Here is a 22,565-nt window from a genome sequence, read left to right as displayed (position 1 = left end):
ATGTCCAGTGACATTGTTTAATTTGAGTAGGGTCCAGTCGGAAGCTCAGCCCTATTGGGGCATGGTCTGACCACGTGATGGGCCTTATCTCTGCTGAAGTCATGTTGCGCAAAATTGGTGCATTTACAAAGAAATAATCTAGCCTGGAATGAGAGCTATGAGGGTGGGAAAAGAAGGTATATTGTGTCTCAGTGGGATGCACTACACGCCAGGAGTCGTATAGGGAGTATCCTCTAATTAGTTTACGAAATAATTTAGAGTTTTCCATTGTGTGTTTCGAGATGGATTTTAGAGGGGCCGCTAGGTAATCTTGTGTAGACGAAAAGGATAAATTGAAATCACCCCCTATGATCAAGTACGTATGTTGAAGACGGGCAATTTTTGACAGCAGTATTCTGAGAAAAGAATGTTGTCCGCTATTCGGTGTATATACATTGCAAAGTGTGAAAGGAATCTCATTCCATGTTCCACTTAAAATTACATATCTGCCCTTCCTGTCCATCAAAGTCCTAGTGGGTTTAAAGGGGCAAGATTCTCTAAGTAGAATTGCCACTCCCGCTCGTTGGATGAAATTGAAGCTGCGTATGATCGGGGGAAAAGTTTAGATAAAAAAAACCAAAGGAACTCCAAGGCTTAAAATGAGTCTCCTGCAAAAAGAGGATGTCCGCCCCCGAGGATTTGAATTCACGGTATGCTAAATTGCGTTTGGTCTGAGAATTAAGGCCTTTCACGTTTAGGGATATTATTTTATAATTAGAGGATTGTGCCATTTCTAAAGGAAGATAGGGTGGGGTTGTTTGATGCTGTTTTCTCAGTGTAGTACATATTCCATTTATACATTCACATTTCAAATACCAAAAAGTTAAAGAAATAAGTTGAATCTACAAGGTCCGACTATATGGACCCGCATTCTAAAAATACTACTTAAGGATTGAGATTATGGTGTAATGTAGTTAGTATGAAGGAACATTCAGGTAGAAAAGAGACATCGACCTCCTTCGGATCCTTTAAAACAGTTATAACATTGCTTTCCCATTGTATTGTCTCTTTGGTAGCTCCAGGGGTTCACGGCCGGGGGTAGGGTCTGTAATGTATTCCTGTAGAATCTTAGCATGACCCGTTGGGCTAGTGTCCCTGGGGCAAGTGTCCCTGGGGCGAGGAGTCCGCTGCGGCTTCGGGGCATGGTCACGCGGCTGTGGCCTTGTCAGAGTAGGAGACTGAGGGTATGAGGACGGAGAGCAGGCCTCTGCCTCCCGGGTCTTTGCAGAATCAGCATGTGGGGCATCCGGGAATCCCACTTCTGCTTGACCACAGGAAGGGTTGTCATCTGAGGCCCGTCTAGCTGATATAGGAGTACCCTTCCCCTCGTAACTCACATACCCCGTCAGCGTTTCTTTCCGCTCTGGCCCGGTACTCCTCGGTGATCGATCCAAGTCCTGCTGTAACATCCCGATCGAGGAGGAGATGGAAGACGGAGAGCTTGTCGGGGTCACATCTCCCATGGACGATGAGGCCTTCGGGGACCGCTAGGCGAGTTTGGCCGTACAGCGATCCGGTGCCATCTTGGCTGCGGTCCCGCCATCCGAGGGGTCAGTCTGTTCAAAGTAAGTTTTGATGGACGAGGTTGGGTGCGGTTTCCCCCGTGGAGGATCCAAAATAATCCCCTTGGAGGCTTTATTCTTTTTTCCCTTCTTTTCTTTCTTTTCCTTCATTCTGTGGGTTAGTTATCACTGGATTAGTGCGGGTCTAGGACGGAGCTCTTGTGCTATGCGTCCACTCACGTTGCCATCCAGCCACGCCCCCCAATAATAAATATTTATATGGAATATTCCAATTGTTAATTATATTTAACAAAAGTTACATGCACACTAGTAAGTAACAATCTTTAATATGACACTTTCATATTAAACATATTTCATGTTAAATGCAAACTATTTATAAACTTGTGCAAAAGGACATGAATGTCCAAATTAAACATGAATAAAGTCCACAAAGCTTTTCATATATAGAAAACTTCACCACGTTGACCCAAGGAACAATGCAATTATTGTGCTTAAAACATTACCAATACCTCTTTGGACAGCCACTTTCAGACCTGGTGGCCTGGGCCCAGATGTAGTGGGCTGAATTACACTGGCTACCATTCAACCTGGAAGACTAATGACATCTTATGATGAAAGGAATTACTGCAAGGGACAGTGCCAGTAAGTATTACAGCAAAGGCTGCATTTTTGCTTTGCTTTTATTGTTTGACTGGAGTTCTATTTTAACAGAAACAAAATCTAAAATAAACACAGCAGATTATGTAGAGACATATTTGATGTAATTATACTAGCAGCTTTTAAATGTTAGCATCATGCTTAATTTATTAAGTATATTAATGGACTTAAGAAATGTTTTTACATTCCTATAGTTTTGCCATAAATGTTGTCCATCCAAAACTAACAATTTACATAGCTGCATAGTCAGCCAGGAAAAAAAATTATAAGAAAAACCCTTGATAAACAGAACTCCCACAGCCGATCCAGAGAAGGAAAAATTATGACATTAAAGGCTATTTTTTTTGTTCCCACCCATGTTGGTGTAAGGACTTACCTTAAATCATGCCTCTTAATCCGCTCATCTTCTTTAGTGTAGTTTTAAGATGTCCCTCCAGCACTGGTGCGCGTCTCCGATCCAGCGCTGACTCCTTTGTCCTCTTCTCTGATGTCCCATGGAGTCTGTGCATGTGCACGGTGCACCATAGACTTACCTTGTGTCTCTCCTTGTTTCCTGGGTGAACATCAGAACTGCGCATGTGCCCGCCCCAAGATCCTTTGCAGCATGCCCGAGGCACTTCAGATGTTCAGACGGGAGTGTGCGGCGAAGACACAGATAAGTTTAAATCTCTTTGAAAAGGTTTTTTAAAAAAAAGTTTTTGCATACATCTACTGCTTGCTAGCAGTGGATATATGGAAAAACACACTAAGGGTTTAATAACCCTTTAAAATGAATATATTTCCATCAATTTCACTACATGGCCTATTCTATATTAAACATAGTGATCATAGCCACTTCTCAAGAGAGAACAAATTCAGTTCAGCTAATCTTTTTTTTATACCCGAGGTCTTCCATCCTCCCATCAGTTTAGGTGCCCTTCTGTACACTTTCTACAGTTCCCAACATCTTTTTGTGAACTGGTGCCCAACACTGAATATGTTCAGATGAGGTCTTACTAATGCTTTGTACAGGAGCGGGATTATGTCTCTCGCTCAGGATTCTATACCCCTTTTAATACAAGAAATTGCTTGCTTTAGAAACAGCAGCTTGACATTGCATGCTATTCTTGAGTTTACGATCTAACAGACCCACCAGATTGTTCTCGATTACTGACTCCCCCAATTGTACTTTCCTAGCATACATGAAGCATGCACATTTTTATCCCTCAAGTGCATAACTGTATATTTATCAACATTAAACTACATTTTCACATAAATACCTAATCAAACAGTGCATATGGGTCTACTTGTAAGTTGGAGACATTTTGTAAGGACTTTATTCCACTATTTAGCTAAGTGTCATCTGTAAAAACAGAAATTGTACTTTTAATCCCACACTCTATATATTTTATAAATAGGTCAATAAATAAGGGTCACACTGTTTTTTTAGATTTTCCTAAATAATGATTTCTTTAAAAAAAATATTATTGAATTAAATTAGGTGGGAGGTAGCAAATTAAGCTGTGAAAGTGTAGATCATTTCAACTTTGTAAAACGACTAGCACATTTTTGGCAAACAGAATTACTGATACAGTATATGGGCACAAACTCTCCTGGCCATCTTATGCCCAAGACATCTTACACCACTCGGTAGTTTTAGCCTACTGGCTAGGTTAGCAAAGGAGGGAGTATGAGTGTGCTTCACTAAGGGATGGTGTTGTTTTTTTTCATTTCCCCTTAAATGTGCAAGTAGATATTTTGTGGGAGACATAACCCAAGCAACATGATAAGTTTGTGCCTTCCTTTTCTTGGGCGCACTAAGTGCACTACAGCAGAAGCTGGCAATATTGATGTTAGCATAGAGGATACAGCCTATGGAGATGCATTGTTGGTGGCTCAGTATCCTCCATTGCAGAACAACACACTCCACTGAAATGGAACCAGAATCAACTAAATGCTTTGGGGCAACTGCAGAAAAGTACTGGAGAGCATGGGAACCAGTAAGTAGTAGTAACCAGAAATTTGTATTCTTAATTTTGATTGCTTGTGTAAAGCAAACTGATGTCACACTGACCTTATTACTGGAGTACTCTAACACTCTTGTACGTCTTGCATAAAGTTTGTGTATGTGTGTGTGTGTGTGTGTGTGTGTGTGTGCAGCATTAGCCAGTCCAAAAAACCTTTGTGCAAAGAGGTGAAGGAAAAAACTCAGAAACTTATTTGGTAATTCTATAACAATGTATCTCTGTATGTCTACCATATGGATGAAAGTAATCACCAGCGCACACAGGATGCAAAATTCTTGTTCATTTTTACTGAACATGCCTCACATACATCAATCACACCAACATTTCGGGGCTACACAGGCTCCCTTCTTTAGGGCAACATAGTGACAGGGAAGAATTTTGCAGCCTGTGAGTGCTGGTGATTCAAATAATCCATATTGTGAAAACAAACGGCGTCATCCGTGTCATCACTTCGAGCATTGCAATTCAGAAAGAGAAAGGTCTACACAGTCTTATGGAGTGCATGTGACAAACCACAACACTTGTATTTCTACCATGACACATTCCTAATGACTGGCTGCAAATAGCAGGGGAACAGAAAAGGGTTATAGGACATGTCAGAGACTCGCAGGAAATCCTAATGAATGGCTTTAATTGACCGAACCATGAGAGAAGTATGGGTCTACCTTTGCTGTACTCCTGCTTAAGAAATTGTTGCGTAAATAAGGTTCAGAATTATTTATCTTTATACTAGTTCCAACTCAGTAACTCAAGAAACATTAAAGCATGTCATTTTCAGAAGGAATGGTCAGCTATGCCAACCTCCATGATTCTCTCAGGGAAGGTATCTTTCAATCTTATTGAAGTGGTGTTTTTTGTTTGAAAGATTCATTACCTGTTAAAGCCTATTTGAACCGTATTGTTACTATAATGCAGTCATGCTGCATTAATAGTAAGGAAGTCAGTGGGGTTTTAAACATGTTTTAATGTTGTGTTGTAGCATTTGTAAAAAATCCCATGATGCAGCAACACAATGGATATTGGACCTTTGCTCAAAACAAGGCAATCATGACATGCCCCCTGTACAGTGTTCCAATAATCAATGATCCAGCAGTCTGATAAGTTAAAGTGACACTAAACTCAGGAGTTAAATCTTAAACATGCATTCAAGTGCCTCAGCTATTACCAAAACTGTACCTTATTCTTGCATCACTCGGCTGTAGATCCTCCAATTAACTCTGAATTTGTGCTGACACTGTTTTTCTTCTGGAGGGTGGCTACTTTTGTTCCCCATTGTCCCTGAGTGTTTTGTAAAGTTGCCACCACTCCAAGCTCACTCCTGTGATGGACTACAATCTCATGTTTAGTTTACTAATTTGTATTGAGATTGTAGTCCATCACAGGAGTGAGCTTGGAGTGGTGGCTACTTTACAACACACAAGGGCCATTGGGAACAAAAGTAGCCACCCTTCAGAAGGAAGGACAATGTGAGCACCAATTGAGAGATGATTTGAGGATCTACAGACAAAATAAACTATTTTTTTTGTGAAAAACTAAGGTACTTGAATGCATTTTTAAGATTTAAAGAAAAATTATGGGGTGAGTGAAAAAAACATCAGCATAATTCAAGCGGACCTGTGACACTAAAGCTGTCACAGGTAGGCTCTATTGATTGTGAAGTCAGCAAACACATACAGCTGATCACTGACTTCCCTATCCTCTCCTTGCAGAGAGTGGTGACTGTCAGGCACTGCTCCTCACAGGGATTTCCCCCTCCCTTCTCCATGTCTCCAGTACTGACTGGAGGAATGGGTGGGGGAGGGGGCGGGCACAGCTGGCTTTGCCTCTAGAGAGGCAGACCCAGCTGTCAATCAGTCAGTGGGGCGTATCTCGATAGTATTGTCTGGATCCTGCCTGCGGCGCGGTTCTGCACTCTTAGTATATAGTGGGCAGTATACTGAGTTTTGGGTCACCGGATGATATTAGTATATGTCCTCCTGTGATCCTGAAGAGAACTATAGCCAAAAATGGTTGCCCCATAGTTATCTTTTAACTCCTGAGTTTAGTGTCACATTCATTAATTAAACAAAGGCTTTCAGCACACTAGTACATAAAAAAAATGAAAACACTGGTATATACTTTATGGATAATAAAGCCCAACTGCATTACAGTGATAAAAATTAAAGTTTGAATTGGGCTTTAGCAGTGTAAAATGTGGTATGGAGAACCAGAACTTTAATTAACAACTGACATGTATTTAACTTTCAGAAAGCAGTGGAAGAGCTGAATCAGACATTTGTCACAGAGTTTATACTTCTAGGAATCACCAGCTTGCCTCAACTGAAGATATTGTTTTTTATTACGTTTCTTATGTTCTATCTCTTATGTTTTCTTGGGAACTTAAGTATTGTAGCAGTAGTGCTTATTGACCATGGCCTTCACACCCCCATGTACTTCCTCCTTGGCAATCTTTCCTTCTTGGACTTCTTTTTCTCCACAACAACTGTCCCAAAATTGTTGTCAGGCTTAATTATGGGAGATAAAAGGATATCTTTTCAAGGCTGCATAGCCCAACTTTATGTATTCCATTTCTTAGGCAGCACCGAGGCCATGCTTCTTACGTCAATGTCTTATGACAGATACATTGCCATTTGTAACCCATTACGGTACCATGTTCTTATGTCAACGGAAGCATGCATTCAGTTAGCTTTCACTTCCTGGCTCATTGGTTTCTTGTACTCCTTAACACAGACAATACCGACTGTTAGATTGACATTTTGCAGTTTCAACAAAGTCACTGCCTTTTACTGTGATATCAAGCCACTACTGAATTTGGCCTGCACAGACACTCATATCAATGAAAGTCTGCTGTCTATAATCACTGGAATTGTGGCACTTGGTACTTTTATTTCAATTGTTATATCATATATCTTTATTGCAACCCATCTTCAGAATATCCAGTCTAGTCAAGGCAGACATAAAGCCTTATCTACCTGCACTTCTCACCTCACTGTTGTCCTTTTATACTATGGGACTGCAGTCTTCACCTACTTGAGACCAGCTACTAAAGGTTCGCTTGAACAGGACAGAATAAGTGCAATTGTCGTTACAGTCATCACTCCTGCATTAAATCCTCTGATCTATGCTCTACGAAATAAAGAGGTAAAAAGGGCATTCAGGAAGTCCTTTTATGATGGTTACACATTTAAACATTTAAAAGTAACTATGTAATGCTTATATATAAAAAGACAAACACACATTGTGCAATGCAGTAGAGTCTGCTCTCAGTTCTTCTCTACTCTACTGCAGTCTAAGTCCTGCAGTGCAGGGGAAAACAGAAAATGTAATACATATTAAATTCCTTTTGTAACAGGGTCCTTAAGGGCATGGTGGGAATCTCACTTAAAGTGGCATTAAAGTCAAAAAAAATATTTTCCTCCCCCAATGTTAATTAAAGCACTTACCTTAAATTATGTATCTTAATCCAATCTTCTTCTTCTTTCATCTGTCCCTCCAGTGCTGCTGCAGGTTTCTGATGCAGTGCTGACTCCTCTGTCCTTGCTGGCACTTCTTGTCCCACGGTGTCTGCATGCAGGTGCACGCCATCCATATACTTACCTTGTGTCTTTCCTTGTCTCCCGGCCGAAAATCTGAACTGTGCATGCGTCCGCCCCAAGATCCTTTGCGGCCACCCGAGATTTCTCAGATTTTCAGACGGGAGCGCGCGGTTAAGACACGGGTAAGTCTAAACCGCTTTTAAAGCTTTTAAAAAAAATATTTTGCAAATATCTACATCTTGCTAGCAGTAGATATATGCAAAAAAAGGAGGTTAACCCTTTAAGAAATTCCTTGGTTGACCTGTCCTCTCTGTGGTTGGTAGATTTTCTTGACAAGAGAGCACTGCACTTTTACTATGCTATATTGAACATGTTTGTATGTATTTGCACATATATAGTATCTTTGAGACATAGAGAGTGGCAAAGTGGTGTTCTCAGTCTATCCAATAGAAAGTAGCTGTCATGTAGCTGGTATCCGGGTTTCCACTGGCCGAGAGAAGTATAGAATAGTTGGCTGTACTCCCCCAGAAGACCTCAGGCAAGCCTTCTATGTATAGTTGAGTCAAAGACATTCAGTAATGAAAGTTTGAAAATTAGCTAAATCTGTGTAGACATTAGTTATTCCTTACTCACCAAAAAAGAATGCCTGGTCTAAAGGTAATGTGAATACTTCAGTAGTGAAAGGAGGTAGACAAAAGCTACAGAGAGGTTAAGAGTGTAGAGTTAAGCAAGACCACTGGATATGCCATAGGGCCTAAGAACCTTGGCCTTGGTCAACCAGATGTAGCAACCTTAGTTTTGGGAGTTGGAAATTCCCACCAGAAACATCCAGCAAGAGAAAGGTGATTCCCTGTTTACACAGGAGAGGCACTAGTGAAGCACTGATAAACTCATGATCTACTGTTGTACTATCCATGACAAACTGGAGAGGCACTAGAGGAGGTGTAAAAACCTTGAAGGCTAGTGATGCCATGTCAATGTTGAAGGAAAACAAGTACAGTCAGACACATTAAAAGGGAAGTGTGGCCCAAGAGTTTATGAGACCCTTACTGGGTTGAGTACCTCCAGAGAAGCATCTATCGAAGGTATAATTGGTTAGTTACTAAGAAAGTTCCTTTTTATATAGATGCTCATAGTACTGCATTTTTTGGATATCCCCATTTACTGTCTCATAGTGTAGTTAAATCTTTTGTACACTTAACTCACAGTCTGAAAAGGTAAAATGAACACATAATGATGGATCATCATGTTGTCATTTTACACTGAATAGGTTTGTGGATAAAAAAAAAAAACTTTATGGGCCAAAACTGGTGGGGAGCAATAAGCTTTTGTCAGCTTTGCGAAGGTTTCTCACATAGCAATAGGAGGGCCAATGACAGTACAAGCATGTCTTAAAGAGAAGATGTGTGCCTGAATTTAGGTATAGTGTATAGAGTAATAGTTTTTAGAGCTTCCCTCATATCATCCATTTCCTTATCGCCTATTTACCATCTCATAGTGTAGTCAATGGGCTGCATGAACTTCCACTGATAAACAAATTTTTATCAATAGATTTCTTTAGCAATAGAATGTATTGTACACAAAACTCAAATTTTTAAAATGTAAAATAAAGTCCTAAAGAGATGAGGTGTGCCTGATTTTATCTAATAGGTATGGTGCACAGAGTAATAGTTTTTAAAAGTTCCCACATATCACCCGTATCATTATATTGCATTTGTTGAACACAAATCCAAAGTGAAATCAAGTTCTTATCCCTATACATTACCACCAGAAAAGCAAAACCAACCAAATAGTAACATACAAAGAGTTAAGAAAAACCCAAAATAGTTTTATTATTTGACTTTAGAAAACGTGAATAGAAAATAACATGAAATTATAAAATCTTGTTTGGTGTAGAGATAATTAAAGGTGAAAGCACTGTAAACAGGCGAGTTGAGTGTTAGTGGTTCAGGGAGCAGGTGGGAATTATGCTATGTAAACCTCCTCAGTTGAGGCACAAGGTGTCTCAAGTAAGAAGGAGAAAATGTGTTCTGCAGTTGTCTCACAAAATCTCTTTTATTTTTGTGTCCGGTATGTGGCAGCAAAATCAGGTCCAGCATGTTATAACTCTACTATTCTAACACCATAGGTGTGATAACAGTTGACTCTCCTGTTTAGAGAACATTTCTGTATGTACTTTTCAACATAAATAAATGGTTTTATTTCATCATATAGTTTCTTCTCGAAAGGTTATATTATAAACTATATCTGACCCTTGTCCTCTGGCTTGGACTTTAACTCTATTCATAATTCACATACAATGTTCTCCCTATGGAATTAACTTCTGACTGCTTTAATTTCCCTGGGAGCTATGAAACAGATGTATTCCCAAGGTATATGTGCTCTATAAAATATACCTGAACAGCTTCTTAGAAAACTATGAAACCTTCCTATAAAGAAGATAGCTGATATGTTAGATTGTAGTTTACATTTATAATTATGGTGGCTTTTTTTATTACCTAAGGTTTTCATCTCACAGAGAGATCTGTGTCATCTTACCAAAAAAAGAAGTAAGTATTGATTATTTGTATTATGCATTTGTGTCAGTCATCCTATCTTACCATACTGTATAGGCATTCACAAATGCATTTTACCTGTGTATCTGCTTAATCACATTATGGTTGAAAATTTTAAATTTTTTATTTTCGCAACAGCAATTAAACTTTTTTTTACAGATTTCCATAATATTTAAGTTAACTAGGAAAATAGATTTTTCCAAAACAGGGTTATAGAAGAAAGAAAAAAATGATGAAAACAGAGATCTGGGAGAAATCCATCTATGTGTAGTCTTATCAGAGTATAGACAGAAATCTGTTAACACATTGGTTAAAATACTGATACTCACATTGGTTGGGTTGCGTGATCTTCCTTGGAAGGGGTCTCAGGCAACCATATGCAAAGGCTTGTGGGGACTATGTCTGTCCCCGTGCTGGAAGCTTCCAGATTCCAATAAGCTCCCCACTGCAGACACCCACATCCTCTTGGGGACCATGTGTGGGAAAGAAGCCCTTGTCCTCACCAACATGGGGACAATTTCAGTTTTGCTGCAGTATATCCTACACATCCTACAGATTTATCCCTCCACAGGCAGGTTTAGGGCCTCACCCAATTTGTGCCATTTTGAAGAATTTTGCATTTTTAATGTTTCAGTTTAGACATTATTAGAAGAGCTGCTCCCTCTTCAACAGATTTTTTTTGGCATTGGAACATGTCCCCCAGAGCAGTATTCATCTCCTTATTCCCTTTGTTTTATTTTGGGGAGTCCTTATACCATCTTTTGCAAAAGAAACTCCAAACAGGCAGGTCAATGTAATTTACCAGAAAATGGGATTTATTTTTTCTTTCTCAAATGTCACTTGTTTGTGAACATTATAAAAGGTGCACTACTTTATTACTACTACTTCCATACTTCATAAACAGGTTTAGGGTATTAACCCAAGCATTTAAGCCTCATTCACATGGACATGCACAACCATACAATGTGCACAAATCTGCACACATGAGGGACAGCTGGTGCATGTAGATGCCTGTAAAACTCAATGATAGGATGCATCTACACGTGGCTACATGCCGACCCAAACTTGCACATCTGTACAAGTATAGATGCATGCCCCATTAGAATTATCAATGTTTCACTTTAAGCATTATTAAAAGGGCTGCTCCTCGCGGAACAAAGTTTTTTAAGATGTTTTTGCATTAGTGCATGTCCCCCAGGTCAGTGTCAGTCTCTCCATGCTCTGTGTTTGACAAATCCTTGCCTATTATCCTTGAAAATGGAGAAAACTGATTTTTAAAAGTGGACTCAAATCTGGACAACAAATTAAGCTGTGCACAGCATTGGGAAAGCATATTAGAATTATACCCTTTGCTTTTTGGTAATTATGTAGTTGTGTTTCCTTTGTGATAATTATGTACTTCTATCTGTCAAAATACAGCCCTGTAAAAAGGAAATATACTCTGTGGATATTGTCGACTTTTTAAAAAAATTTGTGAACAGACAAACAAACCGTGCAGATAGAGGTAATATTCTTGAAAAAAACAAAGATAATTGGCCTTTTTGATCATTTATTCAACAAAGATATCAATATATGTAATGGTGTATTGTGGAAAAAGTAAGTGGACTCAGAAGTAGTGATGAGCCGAACACCCCCGTGTTCGGTTTGGGTCCAAATTCGAACTCGAACTCTATGCAAGTCATTGTGGGTAGAACTTTGGAAATAAAATGTCCCCATTTTTAAGCCTTATATGCAATTTATTGGTATATGAAATGTGCATGGAGATTCAGGTACTACTGGGGGATAGGAATCAATTAAATAAAAACGTTAAACATTTTTTTTTTAAAGGAGCAGTGATTTTAACATCACTTAAAGGGTTACAATAAAAATGAAAAATTCCTTTACATATCGTGCCTGGGTAAGCAAGCCGATGTACGGCTGATTTCAGCCAATGTACGGCTGAAATCAGACGTACCAGCCTGAAGTGAATAGCCGAACAGTGTTCGGCTCACTTCACTTCAAATCGGTCATTCACTCGGCTGCCCTCGGCAGCTTAGTGAATAGACCCCTAAGTCTACTCTGTTTTTATTTTAGAATGCATGGGGGAAGGAGCTAAAGATGCTCCAATGGAGAAGAACTAATGTTTTGTTGACATTATGTCAAACACGCAGATTATTAATTTTATACAAAATTAGAAAATTAGAGGATTTGGATAGTGATTGGATGTGGGGAAGAAAGGTAAGGTCCGAGTCAAGGATGACACCTAGGACCTTGGCATGGGGGGAGGGCTGGATAGTTGTGTTAACAATCTCAAGGGAAAAGTTGGGGGAAGGTGCACGGTCAGGAGGAAATATCATGAGCTCAGTTTTTGAAAGGTTGAGTCTCTACTCCGCAACTCTCCCCCTCAGTGTCCTTGCGTGTCACAAATCTACTAACTGACATATCAGTCTGAATGTCGCAACACCTCTTAAAAAGAGGTGTTGCGACATCCAGACTGATATGTCAGTTAGTGTGCCTTAAAAAGAGGTGTTGCGACATCCAGACTGATATGTCAGTTAGTGTGCCTTAAAAAGAGGTGTTGCGACATCCAGACTGATATGTCAGTTAGTAGATTGGTGACACGCAAGGACACTGAGGGGGAGAGTTGCGGAGTAGAGAGATAGATTTGAGTATCTTTGGCATAGAGATGGTATTGGAAGCCATGTGAGGTTATTAACTGACCAAGAGAGGAGGTGTAGATAGAGAAGAAAAGGGGTCCAAGGACAGAGCCTTGGGGGACCCCTACAGAAAGAGGAAGAGGAGGGGAGGAGTTAGATTTGTAGGTGACACTAAAGGAGCGCTTAGACAGGTAAGAGGAGAACCATGAGAGAGCAGAGTCTTGTAGGCCAAGTGAGTGGAGTTTTTTGAGGAGGAGCAGGTGGTCCACAGTGTCAAAAGCAGCAGAAAGGTCTAATAGCAAGAGTAGGGAATAGTGGCCATTGTGTTTAGCTGTTAGTAAGTCATTAGTGAGTTTTAGGAGGGCGGTTTCAGTGGAGTGTAGGGAGCGAAAGCCGGACTGTAAGGGATCGAGAAGGTTGTTATCAGCGAGGTGGCGGCTCAGGCGGCTGTAGATAAGGCGTTCTATGAGTTTGGAGGTGATTGGGAGTAAGGAGATTGGCCTGAGATTGTTAAGGTCGGTAGGGTCCATTGATGGTTTTTTGGGTATTGGGTTGACCAGGGCATGATTTAGAGGAGAGGGAAAGATTCCAGTAGAGAGTAAAGGATTGAAAATGTGAGTAAGAGAGTGTAGGATAGAGTATGAAAGTGACCGAAGTAGTGGTGAGGGAACAGGGTCCAAGGGGCAAGTGGTGAGGTGGGTGTCAGAGAGAAACTTTAGTGGGTGGTAGCGGTGGGGGACATAGTAGAGAGTTAAAAGTGGAATAGAGTTGACGAGGTTTGGATGAGAGTGTGTTAATGGGAGTAACAAAATAAGTCTGTTTGGCAGCACGGATGAAGGAATTATATTTTAGGAGGGCATCTTTATACAAAGTGAAATCTTGCAGAAGCCTAGTTTTTCGCCACAGTCATTCAAGAGCGCGACTATGTCTTTTTAGATGTCTGGTTTCTTTTGTTTGCCACGGTTGTAGTGGACGTGGTCTAAGTCTGCGTGTGGTGAGGGGAGCCAAGGTGTCTAGGGAGGATGAGAGCGAGCTGTTGAAGACAGAAATAGACAGGTCAGGGCAGGACAGGGGTGAGATTTTGTCATAGAAGTAGTCAGTAGCAGAGTAGAGAAGAGAAGGGTCAAGATGGCGAAGGTTTCTCCGGGTGACAGTGTGCCATGTAGGTGGATTTAGGGTTGGGGATAGGGTGAGGGTGAAACTGACAAGGTTGTGGTCTGAGAGGGGAAAAGGAGTGTTGGAGAGGTTGCAAGGAGTGCATAGGTGGGAGAAAACAAGATCTAGTATGTTACCATCAGAGTGAGTAGGCGTGTTTGACCATTGTGTTAGATCAAAAGAAGAGGTTAGGTTAAGAAATTGAATGGAAGCCTATCTCTTTCAAGACCCGAAATCTTCCCAACCTCACAGAGAATATTGTGCCCCACCCCCTCTACAGGAAGGATTTTATGCAGGATGGAAACCTGACACTGTGCATTCCAAGTGAAGTAACGGACCACTACCCTAAGAAAAGTGTCCAAATCAAAACCCTGGCAACCCTGATATGCCCCGTACACCCACTCTACATGACTCATGCAGGTGAGAAAAGGAATACCCAGAGCCCACCCCACCTTTTGATAGACCTGTATGTTAAAGATACACTGAAGCAAGAAGTTGTCCATGGACTCAACTTAGCCCACACATTCCATTCTGGGACAATCTCTGTCATCCACAAAGTGGCACTTCAAGTTTCCCCGCACATACAGCCTGCCCTGGAAAGCGAGCTAGGCCAAATTACTGGTAGGAGATCACCAGCCGATCTCTGCCTAAAGAGGCAGAGGATGAGAGGTGCTGAACCACATTGTCCACTAACTTAAGCTTCATACAAGCAGTCCAGTCCCCTTTCCAGATGCCATATTAATCTTGATTCTTCCCCAGCGGCCCCAAAACCTCACTATATCTGCGCAGCCACATAATGAGGTCAGCCTGTGGGATGGGCTCATTCCTTACCAGAATTGTGACAATCTTAACCAGAGTTTTTTGGGGCTAACCCCTCCCACTCAGGCTGACCCCTGCAGCGCTGATCGTACCTCTCCCAAAAGATGTCTTAATGTTTCAGGCTTTAAGAATGAGACATCATATTCCCGTCTACCCACAGGGCTAATCAGGGCAAAGATATCTTCAGCTCTAAAGCCCATGTTCAAAATCTTCCTGGCAACATCTTTCCTAGCTGGTGGGAAATCTTCACGTTCCCGTTTCAGCTGCACCACATTCCTCCTCTTAAAGGTGGAAGGAAATGGAGAAGTAAAGCCAGATGGAAAACTCATTACATTCCCACTGTAACGATCGCGGCTTGCGTTCCACAAGGGACCGCAGCCGCAAGCAGGAAATGAATCGCCGATGCGTTCCAGCGTGGAACGCATCGGGCCGCCCAGATTCTCCAGCACCTCCCCTTCCAATCCATATAAAAAGCAGGAAGCCGGGTCAGTATGGCGTTCTATTATTCGTCTGTGAACGCCAGCTGACAGCCTGTTCCCTGCTGTGTGGACCAAGAACCCCCGAGATCCTGGGAAACCTCTGCCAACAACCCTGCAAAAACAGCAAGTATACGTTCTCTGTGACTGTAACAGAGAACTCTACTACTGCTAGCCGAGATCTTCACTACTGCTACTAACTTGCAAGGATTGCCTGTTTATCATTGATTGGACTCTCACTCCCTCTAGGGGAGAAAACTATGAACTGCGATTACTTATGTATGCCTATGAAAGTCTACCCATTGTATGAAATGAATACCCTGAGTACATAGATTGCTGAAACTAACTGCTATTAAGGATTACTTTCGTATATTTGGGACTCTCTCTCCAATAAGTAGTAGTACCACTGAATTACAAATCTGCTGACTTATGCGTTATACGAGTTCAACATTGTATGCTGAAAATACCCAAATTGAACTGCGGCACATGATGGTAGGGTTCCAAACTCTCCGCTTAAGACTTTGAGAGTGACGCCTGGAACCCGACCCTGAAGCCGTACCCTTGTGAACAACCATATATGTTTATAGCCTCCCCAGCTGAGATTCTTACTATTGCCACGGTATTACAGAATAATAGAACCCGAATCTTGTAAGAAAAATGAATCCAGCGGAGCTAGCAGGCCATATCGTCACCCTTACCCAAAGGGTAGAAACGTTAACCCAAATTGAGAAGACCCGGAGAAGAAGCCATAACCTTTGCATCTACTGCGCTTCTCCCCAGCATGCTGTGGAGAATTGCCCAGTAGTTAGCAGAAAGAGCGGAGGTAAGATGCTTCAAGTGTGTGAGGTGACTCCAACTTGCCTTAAATCCACTCATTATGTCTACGTTTCTCTCTCCCTACAGTGGGACCAGGAACGGATGACGATTAGAGCCATGGTGGATACGGGGGCATGTGGCAACTTCATTGATATCAATGTTGTATCCAAAAATAAAATACCTTACTCAAAGAGATTAACCCCGCTTTCTGTGAGCTTTATAGATGGTACTACCTCCTCCGCAGGGCCTATTTGTAATCAAACTCAGCCACTTCTCATCACATGTAAAGGGAGTCACACAGAATATCTCACTTTCGATATTATTCCTTCCCCCCTTTTCCCTGTAATACTAGGGTTACCATGGCTTAAACTCCATAAACCCACGATCTTATGGGCAAAAGGGGGTATCAGCCTTGATTCCACTTTCTGTAAGGAGACATGTTACCCTGTATCCTCCTTGTTACAGGTTTCCACCGAGGAGATTCCTAGTCAGTATCACCAGTTTTCGGACTTATTCAATAAACAGAATGCGGAGGTTCTCCCTCCTCATAGGCCATACGATTGCCCAATAGAATTAATACCAGGAGCAGCTATACCAAAAGGGAGGATATATCCCTTGTCCCAGCCGGAATTGGAGCATCTAAAAACTTATTTAGACGAGAACCTTAGGAAAGGGTTCATTAGATCCTCTACATCACCGGCTGGGGCAGGGATGTTTTTTGTTAAAAACAAAGACGCGAGCCTCAGACCAATCATAGACTACAGGGGATTAAACAAGATAATGGTGAAAAACCGTTATCCCTTACCTCTCATCCCCGAGCTGATAGAGAGACTACAGACGGTGCAGATATATACAAAACTTGACCTAAGAGGTGCGTATAATTTAATTTGCATTAAAACAGGAGACGAGTGGAAAACGGCTTTCAGAACACGCTATGGGCTATTCGAATACGCAGTAATGCCTTTTGGCCTTTGCAATGCCCCTGCCACCTTTCAGGCATTCATAAATGATATTTTTCGAGATCTCCTGGATACCTGTGTCGTTGTCTATCTGGATGATATTCTCATCTACTCAGACAACCTCCAGGACCACAGGAGACACGTCAGGTGGGTTCTCTCTAGACTTAGGGCTCACTCCTTGTACGTGAAGGGGGAAAAATGCAGTTTTGAAAAATCAACACCGCATGGTGTACAGATGGAACAGGCTAAGGTGGATTGTATCCTCCAATGGCCTATCCCTACATCCAGAAAAGCATTACAGAGGTTCTTAGGTTTTGCCAGTTTTTACAGGAAATTCATTAGGAACTTCTCGGCGGTTGTAAAACCACTTACCCGCCTGACAAGTCCATTAGTACAGTTCACCTGGTCTGAGGAAGCTCAGGCGGCGTTTGCCACCCTAAAACAAAGATTCACTTCTGCTCCAATACTGAAGTTACCAAACCCTGAGAGCCATTACGTGCTTGAAGTAGACGCCTCCCAACTAGCTGTAGGAGCTATTCTCTCTCAGAGAACCGCTATTTCTGAACCATTACATCCCATAGCATTTTTCTCCAGATCCCTCAACTCTGCAGAGAACAACTACCCTGTGGGAGAAAAAGAATTACTAGCCATAAAATGTGCACTTGAAACCTGGAGGCATCTCCTGGAGGGCACCAAATATCCCATAACAATATACACCGACCACCGGAACCTGCAATATCTGCAGACAAATAAAACCCTGTCGGCCCGTCAGGTCCACTGGAACCTGTTCTTCAATAGATTTGATTTTCAGATCACGTACCGACCAGGTACGAAAAATGGGAAGGCCGATGCTCTCTCCAGCATGTTAGAGACTCAACCGCCACTCCGATCTCCCTCCTCTGTTATACCCTCTGATAGGATAGCCATTGCCAGTATTAGCCTAAAGAGCCAGCTAAAGGAATGCTTAGCCTCACCCTCTTCAGGAATCCCCAGGGGTCTGGAACGAGACGAGGAAGGATTTCTGTACAGAAATGCAAAACTGTACATACCTCCTCCCTTGACGGTCAAGATCCTCAAAATCCTACATGACGGGACTTTAGCGGGACACCCAGGTATCACAAAAACTCTAGACCTCATCCAACGCCACTTCTGGTGGCCCCAGATGAACAAAACGGTAAGAGAATACGTCTCTTCATGCCAGGTCTGTACCACCTGTAAACAGGGGAGACACCCTCCATATGTCACGCCCGCTCCGATTGAAACGCAGATGGCATAGAGATGGTATTGGAAGCCATGTGAGGTTATTAACTGACCAAGAGAGGAGGTGTAGATAGAGAAGAAAAGGGGTCCAAGGACAGAGCCTTGGGGGACCCCTACAGAAAGAGGAAGAGGAGGGGAGGAGTTAGATTTGTAGGTGACACTAAAGGAGCGCTTAGACAGGTAAGAGGAGAACCATGAGAGAGCAGAGTCTTGTAGGCCAAGTGAGTGGAGTTTTTTGAGGAGGAGCAGGTGGTCCACAGTGTCAAAAGCAGCAGAAAGGTCTAATAGCAAGAGTAGGGAATAGTGGCCGCTGTGTTTAGCTGTTAGTAAGTCATTAGTGAGTTTTAGGAGGGCGGTTTCAGTGGAGTGTAGGGAGCGAAAGCCGGACTGTAAGGGATCGAGAAGGTTGTTATCAGCGAGGTGGCGGCTCAGGCGGCTGTAGATAAGGCGTTCTATGAGTTTGGAGGTGATTGGGAGTAAGGAGATTGGCCTGAGATTGTTAAGGTCGGTAGGGTCCATTGATGGTTTTTTGGGTATTGGGTTGACCAGGGCATGATTTAGAGGAGAGGGAAAGATTCCAGTAGAGAGTAAAGGATTGAAAATGTGAGTAAGAGAGTGTAGGATAGAGTATGAAAGTGACCGAAGTAGTGGTGAGGGAACAGGGTCCAAGGGGCAAGTGGTGAGGTGGGTGTCAGAGAGAAACTTTAGTGGGTGGTAGCGGTGGGGGACATAGTAGAGAGTTAAAAGTGGAATAGAGTTGACGAGGTTTGGATGAGAGTGTGTTAATGGGAGTAACAAAATAAGTCTGTTTGGCAGCACGGATGAAGGAATTATATTTTAGGAGGGCATCTTTATACAAAGTGAAATCTTGCAGAAGCCTAGTTTTTCGCCACAGTCATTCAAGAGCGCGACTATGTCTTTTTAGATGTCTGGTTTCTTTTGTTTGCCACGGTTGTAGTGGACGTGGTCTAAGTCTGCGTGTGGTGAGGGGAGCCAAGGTGTCTAGGGAGGATGAGAGCGAGCTGTTGAAGACAGAAATAGACAGGTCAGGGCAGGACAGGGGTGAGATTTTGTCATAGAAGTAGTCAGTAGCAGAGTAGAGAAGAGAAGGGTCAAGATGGCGAAGGTTTCTCCGGGTGACAGTGTGCCATGTAGGTGGATTTAGGGTTGGGGATAGGGTGAGGGTGAAACTGACAAGGTTGTGGTCTGAGAGGGGAAAAGGAGTGTTGGAGAGGTTGCAAGGAGTGCATAGGTGGGAGAAAACAAGATCTAGTATGTTACCATCAGAGTGAGTAGGCGTGTTTGACCATTGTGTTAGATCAAAAGAAGAGGTTAGGTTAAGAAATTGAATGGAAGCCTATCTCTTTCAAGACCCGAAATCTTCCCAACCTCACAGAGAATATTGTGCACCACCACCTCTACAGGAAGGATTTTATGCCGGATAGAAACCTGACACTGTGCATTCCAAGTGAAGTAACGGACCACTACCCTAAGAAAAGTGTCCAAATCAAAACCCTGGCAACCCTGATATGCCCCGTACACCCACTCTACATAACTCATGTAGGTGAGAAAAGGAATACCCAGAGCCCACCCCACCTTTTGATAGACCTGTATGTTAAAGATACACTGAAGCAAGAAGTTGTCCATGGACTCAACTTAGCCCACACATTCCATTCTGGGACAATCTCTGTCATCCACAAAGTGGCACTTCAAGTTTCCCCGCACATACAGCCTGCCCTGGAAAGCGAGCTAGGCCAAATTACTGGTAGGAGATCACCAGCCGATCTCTGCCTAAAGAGGCAGAGGATGAGAGGTGCTGAACCACATTGTCCACTAACTTAAGCTTCATACAAGCAGTCCAGTCCCCTTTCCAGATGCCATATTAATCTTGATTCTTCCCCAGCGGCCCCAAAACCTCACTATATCTGCGCAGCCACATAATGAGGTCAGCCTGTGGGATGGGCTCATTCCTTACCAGAATTGTGACAATCTTAACCAGAGTTTTTTGGGGCTAACCCCTCCCACTCAGGCTGACCCCTGCAGCGCTGATCGTACCTCTCCCAAAAGATGTCTTAATGTTTCAGGCTTTAAGAATGAGACATCATATTCCCGTCTACCCACAGGGCTAATCAGGGCAAAGATATCTTCAGCTCTAAAGCCCATGTTCAAAATCTTCCTGGCAACATCTTTCCTAGCTGGTGGGAAATCTTCACGTTCCCGTTTCAGCTGCACCACATTCCTCCTCTTAAAGGTGGAAGGAAATGGAGAAGTAAAGCCAGATGGAAAACTCATTACATTCCCACTGTAACGATCGCGGCTTGCGTTCCACAAGGGACCGCAGCCGCAAGCAGGAAATGAATCGCCGATGCGTTCCAGCGTGGAACGCATCGGGCCGCCCAGATTCTCCAGCACCTCCCCTTCCAATCCATATAAAAAGCAGGAAGCCGGGTCAGTATGGCGTTCTATTATTCGTCTGTGAACGCCAGCTGACAGCCTGTTCCCTGCTGTGTGGACCAAGAACCCCCGAGATCCTGGGAAACCTCTGCCAACAACCCTGCAAAAACAGCAAGTATACGTTCTCTGTGACTGTAACAGAGAACTCTACTACTGCTAGCCGAGATCTTCACTACTGCTACTAACTTGCAAGGATTGCCTGTTTATCATTGATTGGACTCTCACTCCCTCTAGGGGAGAAAACTATGAACTGCGATTACTTATGTATGCCTATGAAAGTCTACCCATTGTATGAAATGAATACCCTGAGTACATAGATTGCTGAAACTAACTGCTATTAAGGATTACTTTCGTATATTTGGGACTCTCTCTCCAATAAGTAGTAGTACCACTGAATTACAAATCTGCTGACTTATGCGTTATACGAGTTCAACATTGTATGCTGAAAATACCCAAATTGAACTGCGGCACATGATGGTAGGGTTCCAAACTCTCCGCTTAAGACTTTGAGAGTGACGCCTGGAACCCGACCCTGAAGCCGTACCCTTGTGAACAACCATATATGTTTATAGCCTCCCCAGCTGAGATTCTTACTATTGCCACGGTATTACAGAATAATAGAACCCGAATCTTGTAAGAAAAATGAATCCAGCGGAGCTAGCAGGCCATATCGTCACCCTTACCCAAAGGGTAGAAACGTTAACCCAAATTGAGAAGACCCGGAGAAGAAGCCATAACCTTTGCATCTACTGCGCTTCTCCCCAGCATGGTGTGGAGAATTGCCCAGTAGTTAGCAGAAAGAGCGGAGGTAAGATGCTTCAAGTGTGTGAGGTGACTCCAACTTGCCTTAAATCCACTCATTATGTCTACGTTTCTCTCTCCCTACAGTGGGACCAGGAACGGATGACGATTAGAGCCATGGTGGATACGGGGGCATGTGGCAACTTCATTGATATCAATGTTGTATCCAAAAATAAAATACCTTACTCAAAGAGATTAACCCCGCTTTCTGTGAGCTTTATAGATGGTACTACCTCCTCCGCAGGGCCTATTTGTAATCAAACTCAGCCACTTCTCATCACATGTAAAGGGAGTCACACAGAATATCTCACTTTCGATATTATTCCTTCCCCCCTTTTCCCTGTAATACTAGGGTTACCATGGCTTAAACTCCATAAACCCACGATCTTATGGGCAAAAGGGGGTATCAGCCTTGATTCCACTTTCTGTAAGGAGACATGTTACCCTGTATCCTCCTTGTTACAGGTTTCCACCGAGGAGATTCCTAGTCAGTATCACCAGTTTTCGGACTTATTCAATAAACAGAATGCGGAGGTTCTCCCTCCTCATAGGCCATACGATTGCCCAATAGAATTAATACCAGGAGCAGCTATACCAAAAGGGAGGATATATCCCTTGTCCCAGCCGGAATTGGAGCATCTAAAAACTTATTTAGACGAGAACCTTAGGAAAGGGTTCATTAGATCCTCTACATCACCGGCTGGGGCAGGGATGTTTTTTGTTAAAAACAAAGACGCGAGCCTCAGACCAATCATAGACTACAGGGGATTAAACAAGATAATGGTGAAAAACCGTTATCCCTTACCTCTCATCCCCGAGCTGATAGAGAGACTACAGACGGTGCAGATATATACAAAACTTGACCTAAGAGGT

The 22,565-nt window shown here is 42.6% G+C and overlaps 1 protein-coding gene across 1 annotated transcript; it reads left to right on the top strand.

Moving 5' to 3' along the window:
• The first annotated feature begins 1,507 nt into the window (after nt 1–1,507).
• Nucleotides 1,508–15,271, top strand: LOC108797243 (olfactory receptor 12D2-like). Its single transcript, XM_018568813.1, has 4 exons — nt 1,508–1,555; nt 6,473–7,423; nt 14,335–14,527; nt 15,087–15,271. Exons 1-4 carry the CDS (start codon nt 1,508–1,510, stop codon nt 15,269–15,271), a joined length of 1,377 nt encoding a protein of 458 aa, XP_018424315.1.
• Nucleotides 15,272–22,565: the final 7,294 nt, after the last annotated feature.

The sequence above is a fragment of the Nanorana parkeri genome, unplaced genomic scaffold (assembly GCF_000935625.1).
Source record: "Nanorana parkeri isolate BGI_ZX_2015 unplaced genomic scaffold, ASM93562v1 scaffold1249, whole genome shotgun sequence".
Taxonomy (NCBI): Eukaryota; Metazoa; Chordata; class Amphibia; order Anura; family Dicroglossidae; genus Nanorana; species Nanorana parkeri.
This window is presented reverse-complemented; position numbering and strand designations above follow the sequence as displayed.